This window comes from Loa loa (assembly GCF_000183805.2).
Source record: "Loa loa unplaced genomic scaffold supercont3.137, whole genome shotgun sequence".
NCBI classification, from domain to species: domain Eukaryota; kingdom Metazoa; phylum Nematoda; class Chromadorea; order Rhabditida; family Onchocercidae; genus Loa; species Loa loa.
The window spans coordinates 151,055-163,125 of NW_018108317.1; the positions used below are offsets into that span (position 1 = coordinate 151,055).

At 33.6% G+C, this 12,071-nt stretch overlaps 4 protein-coding genes across 5 annotated transcripts; 2 read left to right on the top strand and 2 right to left on the bottom strand.

Annotated features, from left to right (window-relative positions):
* Positions 1-67: 67 nt before the first annotated feature.
* On the top strand, positions 68-1,100 carry LOAG_07602 (hypothetical protein; the record flags this gene model as incomplete). The annotated part of the gene is made up of 3 exons (XM_003143135.2): positions 68-187; positions 544-717; positions 943-1,100. 3 exons carry the CDS (start codon positions 68-70, stop codon positions 1,078-1,080), a joined length of 432 nt encoding a protein of 143 aa, XP_003143183.1. The 3' UTR covers positions 1,081-1,100.
* Positions 1,101-2,061: 961 nt separating this feature from the next.
* Positions 2,062-6,370, top strand: LOAG_07603 (the record flags this gene model as incomplete). 2 transcript variants are annotated; one of them, XM_020447489.1, is made up of 10 exons in its annotated part: positions 2,062-2,135; positions 2,498-2,693; positions 3,000-3,071; positions 4,039-4,152; positions 4,224-4,367; positions 4,688-4,855; positions 5,159-5,232; positions 5,335-5,643; positions 5,715-5,795; positions 6,243-6,370. In XM_020447489.1, the coding sequence occupies 8 exons, from the start codon at positions 2,062-2,064 to the stop codon at positions 5,498-5,500; spliced, it is 1,008 nt and encodes a 335-aa protein (XP_020305808.1). In that variant the 3' UTR covers positions 5,501-5,643; positions 5,715-5,795; positions 6,243-6,370. The 2 variants fall into 2 exon arrangements, with proteins under 2 accessions (XP_020305808.1, XP_020302288.1); XM_020447488.1 differs by having other exon boundaries at positions 5,335-5,795.
* Positions 6,371-6,452: 82 nt separating this feature from the next.
* LOAG_07604 (hypothetical protein) lies at positions 6,453-8,231 on the bottom strand (the record flags this gene model as incomplete). Its single annotated transcript, XM_003143137.1, has 7 exons — positions 6,453-6,520; positions 6,723-6,829; positions 6,972-7,057; positions 7,210-7,319; positions 7,480-7,540; positions 7,839-8,033; positions 8,127-8,231. 7 exons carry the CDS (start codon positions 8,229-8,231, stop codon positions 6,453-6,455), a joined length of 732 nt encoding a protein of 243 aa, XP_003143185.1.
* A 602-nt stretch (positions 8,232-8,833) lies between these two features.
* Positions 8,834-11,670, bottom strand: LOAG_07605 (hypothetical protein). The gene is made up of 5 exons (XM_003143138.2): positions 11,392-11,670; positions 10,937-11,043; positions 10,011-10,230; positions 9,476-9,661; positions 8,834-9,065 (listed from the first exon to the last, which is right to left on the bottom strand). Exons 1-5 carry the CDS (start codon positions 11,611-11,613, stop codon positions 8,940-8,942), a joined length of 861 nt encoding a protein of 286 aa, XP_003143186.1. The 5' UTR covers positions 11,614-11,670; the 3' UTR covers positions 8,834-8,939.
* Between the last annotated feature and the right edge of the window lie 401 nt (positions 11,671-12,071).

The following is a 12,071-nucleotide window of genomic DNA, read 5'->3' on the forward strand; positions in this document are numbered from 1 at the left end:
TCAATACTATCATATATTTTAATCCAGTTCACTAATCTTACTTACAGTTTGCGCCACGGTTAAGAGAATGGGAACAATTTCTTGCAAAAAAGAATCACTAAGCAATAAAGAATTGGAATTCGAAAGTGTTTGTGCAGTATTTACAGCTATTTTCATGGATTATCTTGTATTTTGCAACTTCTCTGAGGTTTATTTCTTCAATCAATTTTACATTTCTTTTTGAATCATACGTACATTGATATTTCAAATTCCAAATTACTGTTATACATCTATGATTGTATAAGGCAAAAAGATAATCCAAAGAAGGCTGATTATTATTTGAGGAAGGATTAGTTTTAGTTTACTGTTAAATTTATTCCATTGATTTGATCTTAATCAATATAATTGCTATCATTGCATGTAGAAGGATTAGTTTCCGTTTATCTCTTGATCTATTCATTCTTAATCAATAAACCATACCAGAATACATCTTGTCCTTTATACATTATATGATTTTTTTTTGTATTTTAACAAGAAAAACTGAAATAACTCATAATATTTCAGTTATATTATAGTCAACAAGAAGAAAGTAAATGCTATAACAACTCATCTAATATGCAATTAATGAAACAAACAATTTCTTGTGATCAAATTTGTCATAAAATTTCATCTTTGGATATTGCTTCCTATATTACATCCACTGCTCTTTGTGTATTATTATTAGCTTGGCCATTACAGGTCAATAATTATTTTATCATTATCATTATCATTATCATTACCATTGTTGTTACACTTACTGTTATTCATTCATTCATCACTCATATTTTCATCCGGATTTTAATTACATTTGCAAATGTTTCTCATTTATTTCTCAATGAAATTTCAATACCAAATTCATCCAGTTTTATATTTTGTTAAATTTTTTTTTTACTTTAAAATAACATATTAATTTTTTATTTGCAGGAGACATCAGAGCGTGTAAGGATGCTTAAAATACGTTTAGCAAATGATCTTAGCAAATTGGACGAAAAATCACTGATAAAAATAATGATAATTCGACAACAAATTCAACAGATATCAAACGCATGTAAAATGAAATGATGAAATATTAAATCAGTTGGCATTTATTTAACTTTGATCGATTGTATCTTTTTTTTTTAAAAAAAAAACTTTACAAATGAATCGGAGTGAAGTATTTAATGTTTTGAATGAGATTAAATGAAAATTAAAAAAATTTCTTCGTATGGTTGAATTGATTCAGTCAACTAATAACTTTGAGTAAAGTAACTGTACTTCTAAAACTGATCAATTTAGCAATGATGAACGTTTAAAATATCATAAAAATTGTATCATCCAAACAAATTTTTTGAAATCAATACATATCAAAGCAAAAATAGGAACAGATCCAAATTTTATCGTTGATAATTTTGATCAAAATTTTGCTCATTACCTGCATCAAGATAAAATTCTTTAAATTAAAACATATTCTGAGAAATAATAATTACAAACATATAGCTAATTGATGGTAATAATAATGACATAATTAGAAGTTTGAAGATGAGGAAAAACAAAGATTTTCCTAAGTTTCTCGTGATTTTTCGAATTTTCAGTAATCATTTCTAACTTATATTGGAATTGAAAAAGTACATTATAATTAAAAGAAAGAGAGGTTATTACTAATTGTATGCAATTACCAGTAAAATAAAATCATTAAATCATCCGTTCATATCCTTTTAAATCCATTTTTAACTTCCTACTATAAGTGAAACAGATTATGAAATTGATTACAGTGTTAGGATATACTAGAGTATTAAAATACAAGCATAAGGTAATTTATTTCTTAAAACGGAATGAAGTATGTATCCTTTTGATTCGTATATGGAATTGTATAATCTAAAAAGAAAATAAATAAAAATTTTGGGATGAAATTGTGTTACAATTTTAATTTAAGATGAAAACTACAGTTTCACAACAAAATTGTTCACTTTGCATATAGCATTCAATACTCGCTGTTAAATGGTCACATGATCGCTTATGTCAATACGGATTGCGATAGGACGAGAGTTTTCATAGAGAGCAAGGATGGGACGCGTTTTGTACCGAGTATCTGCGGTTTGTTTGTTTTATAAGCTGTTGAAGAAGTTGTTAGTTGGTAGGTTAGTTGAGTTTGGGCTTTCGTGATGGCAGATATGACCAGATTAGTATGTAATTACGCTTCTAGTTTTATTGTACAGAGATCCTAGGTATGGGATTTTGGGCGCAAAAGACTTGATGTGTGGTTATGTAAGACGAAACTCAGAGGAATAAGTTGTATGAATGGAAGAAGGATACATGTGCTATAGTAGTTTCACGACTTCGGATTAATTAATGGTTCAGTCGACGGTTTACTTTGACTGGCATGAAAACACGTCCGGGGAGTTTTGAAAAATGAAGTAACGTCTAGGAAGGTAGTGCTAAATAAAGGAAGATAAAAGATCTTCATAACTAAACATTCGCTTTTGAGGTTATCAGTTTTTAGTAAAACTGAAAGCAAAATGACGGCTGAAATGCGAGATATGATTAATCAGCTCATGGGAACGAATCGAGCAGTAGAGGAGGGTCGACGTCTGGTACCCTATAATCATCATACTGTTTGCCGAGCTTTCCTTCTTGGCTGCTGTCCACATGAAATCCTGGCTGATACCCGTCTGGAGTCCCTCGTCGCTTGCAATAAGGTTTATTTCTAGCATGTTTTTTTTTTACGTGGATCCTAAGTTAACCATAAATATGTTATTCTGATGTCGATTGATTTAGCACTACTACAAAGTAACTTTTCTGAAAAACCAGCTTAAGTTTTAAGTAAATTTCATATAATGTGTTAATTCACATTAATGGTGAACTATGATTCAATTGCATAGCATATCTACTGCAAGTTTATTATTAAAGAGATAAGTAGATTGGCAAATAACAGAAGAAATAACAGGCAAGTCTTCAGACAAATAACACAACGAATACTTAGCACCACCTTTCCATCGTTTTAGGTTCACGAAAGCGCCCACAAAGCCGATTACGAGAACGCTCAGAAGCAACGAGATCATTTTTATGATATTGATGTATGTTGCAGTCATTTTTACACTTAAAATTGCAAGTGGCATATTTTCAGCCCAATTTTCTTTACTACATTTTCGGGCGACATCTTTAGTCCGTGTTAAATGAGTGATGCTGAAATTTCTGCGCAATAATGCTTCCCTTTTAAAAAGATATCTTCATGAGAATATTTCTGTTCGTGTTTTTTTTCATAACAATGATTTTGAGGTTGTTAGTACTAGGATGCTCTGAAGTTTTTAAATATAATAAATAGATGATGCTACAATAGGTGGTGCAGGCAGTTTTTGTTTTGTCGTACTTTTGGAAAGTGTCGGAAATGTGGTAACAGAGCGAATCCCATCAAAAGTAGTATTGGCCGTTAATCTATTATCGGAACGAGTTGTTTAGTTTTCTTACTTTAGGTATTGTTGTTGTTTTATGCATGTGAAAGGGAGAGTGCCCTTCGTGCAAATACCGAGAAACTCTTTCAATCATCGTTCGAAAAACATAATGGGAATTCGTATGTCCACTGTTGTTGAAATTTCTTTAGACCGTGAATGAAAAAGATTTGGAGAAAAAATGAGTGTTTTACTTCTTTCTGGCAGCATCTATGTCTCATTTTGAAGCGTCAGTTTAAATCTCGAATTTTCAATCGTTTAACGAAGAACTGTGGTTCTGTTCGTCATTATCGTGTAACAGTAGCAAAACAAAAAATAAGCATTGACGAATTGTGGGCGCAGCAATGTAGAACTTTTCGCTCGGTAATGAAATTTTGCAGCTGATTGGATTTGTCTGCAGCGCGCGCCTCCATACTGGTTCAGCTCATCTACTGATTGTCTGTTTTTGCCTTTTTTCTTTGTTCATTATGCTTTTACCTATTCGTTTTTTGTTGTTCACTCATGTTTGCATCTTGGAATTGTTCATTCCGTTTGTTGGAGGTTTATTATGCCTGATAATATTCTAATCGGTCATTAAAAAAATTGAAAATTTCAGGGTTTTGAAAGATTGGAAGAAGCAGTCCGCATCGTTGATAAAGAAATTGAAAGGACAAAGGAGAAATTAAAGAAAGATTGCGAAAATGAAATTGATCAAGCTGAAATTCTGAAGGTTCCCGTTTCAAATTTTCTAATGAGTTTCAAAAAAGTTTGCGGTTTTAATTTGTCAAGTTTTTATTATAGACGCAGATGATTGGAGAATTAGGTGAGAAAATTGGAACAACAATTGTGAAAATGGAGGCATTGGGAAATGAGGGTAAGGTAGAAGAAGCAATGGAATTGTCGAAAACCATTGAGGAATATAAAAGGAAGAAGCGCGATCTCGAGGTAAGGTTCGTTTATATTTTTTTCTATTTTTTACAGCTTACAGCGTGGAAAATTGGTATTCAGGTGGTAAATTCATGTATATACAGATCTGCATATTTTGTTACAAAATACCCAAATATATCGTCTTTGTTTCTTGGCAATATGAATGCTTCAGCGGTTAAATGATGTCGAGAAATGTCTTATCCTTTTAGAAGCTTTAAGCTGCTCAAGAAGGTACACCCAGTTGTTGGCTGGTTAAGACAGAGCTATTCTGAATGTATACATAACTTTCATTTTTTCATTATCTTTTCCAATACATCCAATACATTTCCGTTTTTGAGAATGACGTGCGAACGGTACTGAACACACCACAAGTAAGACTTCGTGTATGTGATATGTGTGGAGCACAGCTTAGTCTGATGGAACATGAAACTCGTTTGGCTGATCACTATGGTGGTAAAATGCACTGTGGTATGGAAACTATTCGTGAGCAGTACAACGAAATGAAGGTTATTTGTTTATTTATGAAATTCCACTTTAATTTTCAGCTGAGAGGGAAATGACTAGGTGCGTCGAAGTCAAACATAGGGGAGAAAATGTCAAGTGATGGGCTGCAAAAACTACCTATGGGATTTGTAAAAACCGATAAATGCTTTCTTTTATGTTTTATAATGACGATGGTAAAGATAAATGCGGAATTCAAATTCCAATATCATTAACAGATGTAATTGTTATTCTTCGCTTTACTTCTCTCGAAGACAACTTACCACAGTTTTGATGACTTTTAAATTTTTTTTTTTTTTTTTTTGTAGAAAACAGTTGAAGGGAGACGTGCTGAATGGAAGAAAGTTCGACTTGGCCTAGGAAGTCCACGAGATGACAGGAAGTAGGTTTTTTTCCCCTGAGTACTTCCGTTAAGTTCCATAAACTGATTATGCAAAGTATAAAAAAATGCAAATGTTCATGGGAAGAGTTTTGCGTTTTCCAGTGATCACGACAGGAGGGATCGTGATTATCGTGCTCGGGAACGTGATTATGATTCTCGCGACCGAGAAAGGAACAGAGAGAGGGATCGGGACCGTGATCGTAATGGAGATCGTTTGCGTGACAGGGACCGTGAACGAAGACGCAGGTTTAGTTCTTTTGTTTTTTAGTTAAGAATTCCTCGACTTCCACATTTCGTACTGATGGTTTTATAAGGTTTTAAGAGTACACTTAGTAACGACGTGCTGGTGGTACATCGTAGGGGATGAAGTATATGAACAAAAAGATGGAGGGAAATGAATCCACTGTCTTGGTAAGTTAAGTTTTTGGGAGAAATCCGAAATGTGGATGTTACATTTTCCCCGTTCAAATCAAATCTTACAGTCGTTCGCCACGACGTCGGTCTCGTTCTCCTCGCGCTACCCGTGATCGAGACCGGGATTCACGACGAAGCGACCGTGAAAGGTATTATTACAAGCCTTTAGTTCGCTCAGATTTTATTATTTGTATTGCTCATAAAAAAGCATTTTTTTTTTGCTTTGCAAACTTTTTGTTAAAAACGGTTTTCGTTGCGGATCAAATAATCGTCAGATAACGTTACTTGGCAAAAATTGAACTATTACTATAAAAAGTATAAAAAACTATAAATTCTTAAGCTATTCTTAAGAAATATACGTACCTTCACAAAGTTACGTAAGCTAGTGACAGAGTAGCTACTTGTATTTTGCTTACCCCGTTTTGATCGTACGAAACGCTGTAACGATTACGACGGCTACTTCGTATATGGATGTTGACGTTTCTAGTCTGAAGTTCAAATGCTTAAAATGTAAATCTCAATCAAAGTGTGATGTTTGTAAGACGGTAAAAGTAACGAATAATGTCCCGAAGAATACAAGAGTAATTAAATTTCAGACGCCGGAGCCGTGATCGCCGATAAAACATTGTATTAATTAACTGTTGAATCCAGTTCGTTAGTGTATCTATCGATTCTTGTTCCGATTCTGTATAACTTTTGTTTTGTGCGGGATTATTGATTTGCGTTGGCATTGTATGGAACTCTAAATTCATATGAACTCTATATTTTATTGTGATCAAGCTTGTGCACTAAACATAATATAAAATTCAACGACGTGCTGGTCTTGTTGCCGCAAACCATTTGTTTTTGTGTTGCAAACCAGCTTGTTCCGCCCCTGAAATTAAGGAAAATATTAATTTGCGTCATAAGATTTCCGAGAATTTTAAATTTGATTGATGACTGCAATAATGATGGGGAAGAAAATACGAAACAATTGCATATGTCAATGAGAATAAGGGACATGGTGTTCTAAATGCGTTCGGTTGTTGCCCATAGGGACGAAAGAAATCTAACAATAAAACCGGAGTACGATTTACTTGTGAGCCTTTGATTCTTCGTTCTCTTTTCGAGTAGTCGAGCCCGGAAGTTAAGTGATGGTTGTGGTGGTGGCAGCAACAGCGGGACAACTTTGAATGTTGAAGTTCTGGAAAATTTTCCGTCATATAAAGGTAAATATATGATTTTGTCTTAACGTAAATTTATTAACGGAATATCTCTCTGACCAAAGAAGCGCATTTAAACTCTGAACTGTAATGCATTCAACAGAATAATGATTAATGTTTTACTTTGTCTCTGACTTATATACGCTCTCATTGAGTTTGACCACTTTGTACTTCTTTCGCCGTCTTATCTTGTTTCTCACCTTTTTATCCTAAAAATATTTCTTTTTCATTTCAAAGAAAATTAAATACCAATGAAAGGCTGTACGAGCGTACTACGAGCGCATTGTTCAACACTCCCTTTTCCTGGTTTCCACACTCTTTTTCCTGATAAAATACTAAAAATTGCAAAGCACAAATATACCTTTAGATTTGAAGTATTCCCTGCAAAGGGTATTTCACGCTGTATCTTTGACGAAACCTCTATTGGACTGTCATCATTCTCTTCTTCGATTTCGATAAAATCCGGTAATCCTAAGAGATTAGTTTCAGAGAATAATAACTGGATAGAAAGGATGTATACATAAAGATATCAAACATTGCAATATATGTAGGATAAAATGCACGGACCAAACCTCTTTTCTTTGTAATTTCCATTAAGCTTTCTCCATTTCTTGTTTCCATTTCCTCTTACTTTTTTGAAGCTTTTCCGCCTTGGTTAACTCGTTTTCCAAAAGGATTAATTGCTCCTTCTTCTGAATTTCACTGATAGATTTTATGAAAAAACAATAGGCAGCTTGTAGTGACAGATCTGATAGCATCAATGTATACATGTAACACAATGATAACAATCGAAAGCTATAAGATTTGCACTATGCATAGCATAACAGTTGCTTCATCTAACTATGCGGTGGAGAATAGTGATGGTTGTTTTTTCAGCAGTCATGACCATCTAGTGGAACAACACCTGAACCTCTGCTTCTATATTCCATTCATATTTAATAATAATCATCCTTTTCATACTGCTTTAACTCTGAAATCTTGAAAAATCACCTGCTTAACAAATTCTTCCAGACGATCGATGTTTTCAAACAAGCTTTCAATTTGTCCAATTTGTTCGTTGATCGCTACAACACTGTCGTTAACGGCTTTTATATCTGTTCTCACCAATCCACCCAATGTTTGTAACTCTTCAGTAGCAATAACACACTCTTCAACACAACTTATCGTCTCCTTATCACAGCCAACCTTAAACGCCGATGTTCATTCATTTTGTATGTGAAGAATTTAGGGAATTTAACAAATGCATGGCTTGAAAAATATGGGAAATTAGAAACAAACCTTTAGTGAAACAGCAGAGAGGCAACTGGTAATATTATTTGACAAAGTAGCAAGTTCGTTCTCAACAGTTTCTTTCGGTGGTTCAGCACTGCCCGCTTCTAACATGCACAAACTAAACAAATCATGAGAAAGTCACGTGAAAAAGAAAAATATCCACTTCATATTTCACGCGCTCTAGAATCCTATATCCTCCTTTCCCTTAGGCCTATCAGCTTTCAAATTTCCATATGACAAAGGTATCAAAATGAGCGAAAAAAAAACTGCTTCAAGACGAACAAATGACAGGATCTTTATTTTATCCTGAAAATGAAGAAATGACCAAAAATAACATTTCTGATATGCAATAACTGAATGTGAAAGTGAAAAACGGTGAGCATAATTGTCTCTAAAACATAGAGCAAAATAATATGTTTAGAGCTTTAAATATTGTTGAAAACCATCAGTCAGAACTATAAACGCAAATAATGAAAAGTCGATCAAAAACATATTACCGAAAAGATAGATCTACATGGAGAAATGAATATACACATGAAAGAAGTGAAAGAATAGTAGGATATGAAGGGAAACCTTTCCAAACCCACTATTGACTTTTTGCCGGTTTAAAGAAGTGATACGGCGTTTAATCCAAGCAAACATACCAATAGAAAATGATAGAATCAAAGTAAGCATTAATTTTCAGATTTTCTAAGTTGAAATTTCTTTTCTTTCTTTGCTTTTCCTCCAACACAGACAAAATGAAAATTATATAATTGTGGAGTCATCATGATACGGTTATGCATCTTGGAAGATAAAAATAACAAGGCATACAAATTTTTAAGCTAGGTAAGATTTGAGAGGTCCGTAATCCGGTGACGAAATGTTTCCAACTCTTGGTTGCATCCGGTAATCTGATGTTCGTAAATCAGCTTTAACTGTATCACCATCACCCGAAAGTAGCAACTGGAAACTAAATATCAGCATATTCCATTGTAACATTTAACCACTTTAAATATCATGAAAAAAGCAATTATATTACTGGTTTGTAGAAACAACTATATTACTGTTTGATACTATATTACTGGTTTGTCTGTAACATAATTTATTTTCTTAGACTCCTTTACAACAGTAGAAAAAATGCTTAGAAATAATAAGGTCAACAATGACTACTATGTGTAATGGCTATTTGGTTTGAATGATAAAAACCCAGACTATAAATGAATGAGGTTCTACGCTCAACATGCTTCAGACCTTATTCACCCCATATTAGATTAACGTTCTCACATCGAAACCGCAAAATCTTTCCAGGACATCACCTACCGCTTAAGAGAAAAAAAACCCCACAGTATAAGTATTTCTAATGAGAAATTTACCTCTCTCAACTCCAGATATTTCAATCCACTGCTGATATGAGCATAGTTTGCTGCGCTGCACATCATAAAATGTTCCAGTCCTTTGATTATTATTAAACAAGAAATTAAACTAACCAAGTACCAAGCAAATGCACTCCATGAAAGAGCACAGAATTGCTGCACATCGCCGCCACAAAGTTTCAAAGACTAAAAAAGAATAACACTAAATACACTCACCAAAAATTCAACCCCAGACTCAAGAATAGATTTTTTTTAAACAATTTTTTCTTTTTAAAACTAGCGGAGAAAGTAATATGGACTAGCACTTTATCCTAAAGCGTAATTCGGTTTTTTACCACTCGATCTACTTTTTTCCGTTGTACTTTGCATTAGTTGATATTAAGACAAGTTTTGTGAAAATTTATTTAGCCAATTAGTACATTAATAATTCTGGAACATATGTTCCCCACGTTTTCCCTAATGCATTCCCGAGTAACCCGTTTAAAGGTATTTTTTTTCCCTAACTTACCAAAAAAGAAAAATAAAGCAAACTCACATCCGGGGAAATTTCATGAGCAAATGGTTGAAAGAGTGAAAAGTCAAGACAATCAGAATCATTGAACGATATGGATGAGCACAGAAAGGTAAATATGTAGTAGACGAAACAAAGAACAACCACAATTGCGAAACAAACAAACCAGCACATATTTAACAAATATGCTGTTACCAATGAAAATGCATTGGCCAATTTCCCTCCCATACGACCACGTATTCCCCTGAAAATAATTATCAAGACTGTTAATTAACATTCTCTAGCAACTGAATTCCGCATATCATGTAATCATATGTCACGCAATCATGGTTTTCTAATGATCATGCAATTAGAAATAACTCCACAATAATCACTCGAATGGAATTCAGAATGTGAGCTATTAGTATACCCCGCTAAATTGATTGCTCATTATAACGGGACATCAATAATATAGGGAGTCTGTTCATTTCGTCGCAGCTTGTTGATTAGCTCGAAGTAACGTTCGACCTACTTCTTGCGTGCAAAGACAATACTTTAACTGTTATCACTTCGAGACTATTATGAGATACTTGGCTCACATGAAATCTTCGGTAATATCGCAAAAATTGCATACTTGCAAAAATTACATAATTACTACTGAAAAGGGAAAATAAAGTACTCATAATCTTTCATTGTAATAAAAATTCCAATTCCCAAGTAACTAAAGCAAAAAGTAACATTCTGCTGTGTTTAATCTATGAAAAGGACATATTCCCGTGGCATTTATTGCTGCTACGCTTCCTTATCAAACTTCCATGTTTTTACGTCTATAAAATTGACTAATAAAATGGCCAATAAGTGTTCCAGCAGTATGTACAGATGTACAGATGCTCATCATTCGCAGCGTACGAAAATTAGTGAAAGCAGAAAATTTATAAAAGAAAAGAAAGGAAAATGAGTGAGATATATACCTATAAAGCTCTTTTCTTGTAGAACCCGTACTCATGGCAGCAATGACAAGTAGTATTAAAGCTGCTATTGCCATCAACGCCGCAACACATACAAATAATATCTGCATCTGTAAATGGGGAAAAGAATGAAATGCAAATATATGAAATTTGTAATGAATATTTCCACCATGACTAACAATGTACGTAAGACAATGCAACTCCATTTCTATCCATATTCTACGACCATACTTGGATTACTTTTTGACTTGGGACTAAAGGACAGGCTAGAAAAGATGATGCATATATCAGATTCAGACACTAACTTTTCAAAATGTAAATAATATAAGAAACTCGAAAATGCGAAAGAGAATCCATGAATTATTTTACATAAAGGATATATCTGAATTACTTAGAGAAGACATATTCTAAAAATGAACTTTTTTAATGTTGATACAAATCGTGATAGAATGTATTACTTTAGCAAGCCATGGTAAATTTTCCACGTTTAGTATTCGACGAGCTTGCTCTACGGATGCGTTGAATGCCCATGTCATAACAAGTGTAAAAATGATTACACCAATACCACACATAGATGTTGCAATGACAGAAGCATAAGGTACTCGAGAAAGAAATTCATCTCCAACATCATAATCTGTTTGCTTCCCATTATGGTGCCGAAATGTTGGGCGAAAGCCCATATTATCGGTCGATTAATGCAATAGTTACGGTGTATAAAAAAGTATCGCAACCTAAAATCGATAGCTATATTGTTTAATATACCAAGAAAAAAAAAAGGACCAAATAAATATCATCGTCCTTGCTTCATATAAAATACAAAAAAATATTTTACCTTTATAGAACCTGTTGACATTTTGCAAAGTCAGATCATATCCTAATAGAGGTGTTACAATAATTTTCAACCTAGTACCACACATTTTTGCTTACTATATAATCGACCAACTGAATTCCGCACTTACAAGCATACTTCAGATATTGAAATTGTCAAACAAGCTTTTTTGGAAATTTCACAATTTTTGCTAAAATTTTATCTTATTTTCCACTTTTATATTATCAATAGTATATTCACAAGTAACCTAAGTCCTAACAACGTTTACCATTACTTCACTCAACGATCTTTTCCTTTCATTCTCTACTT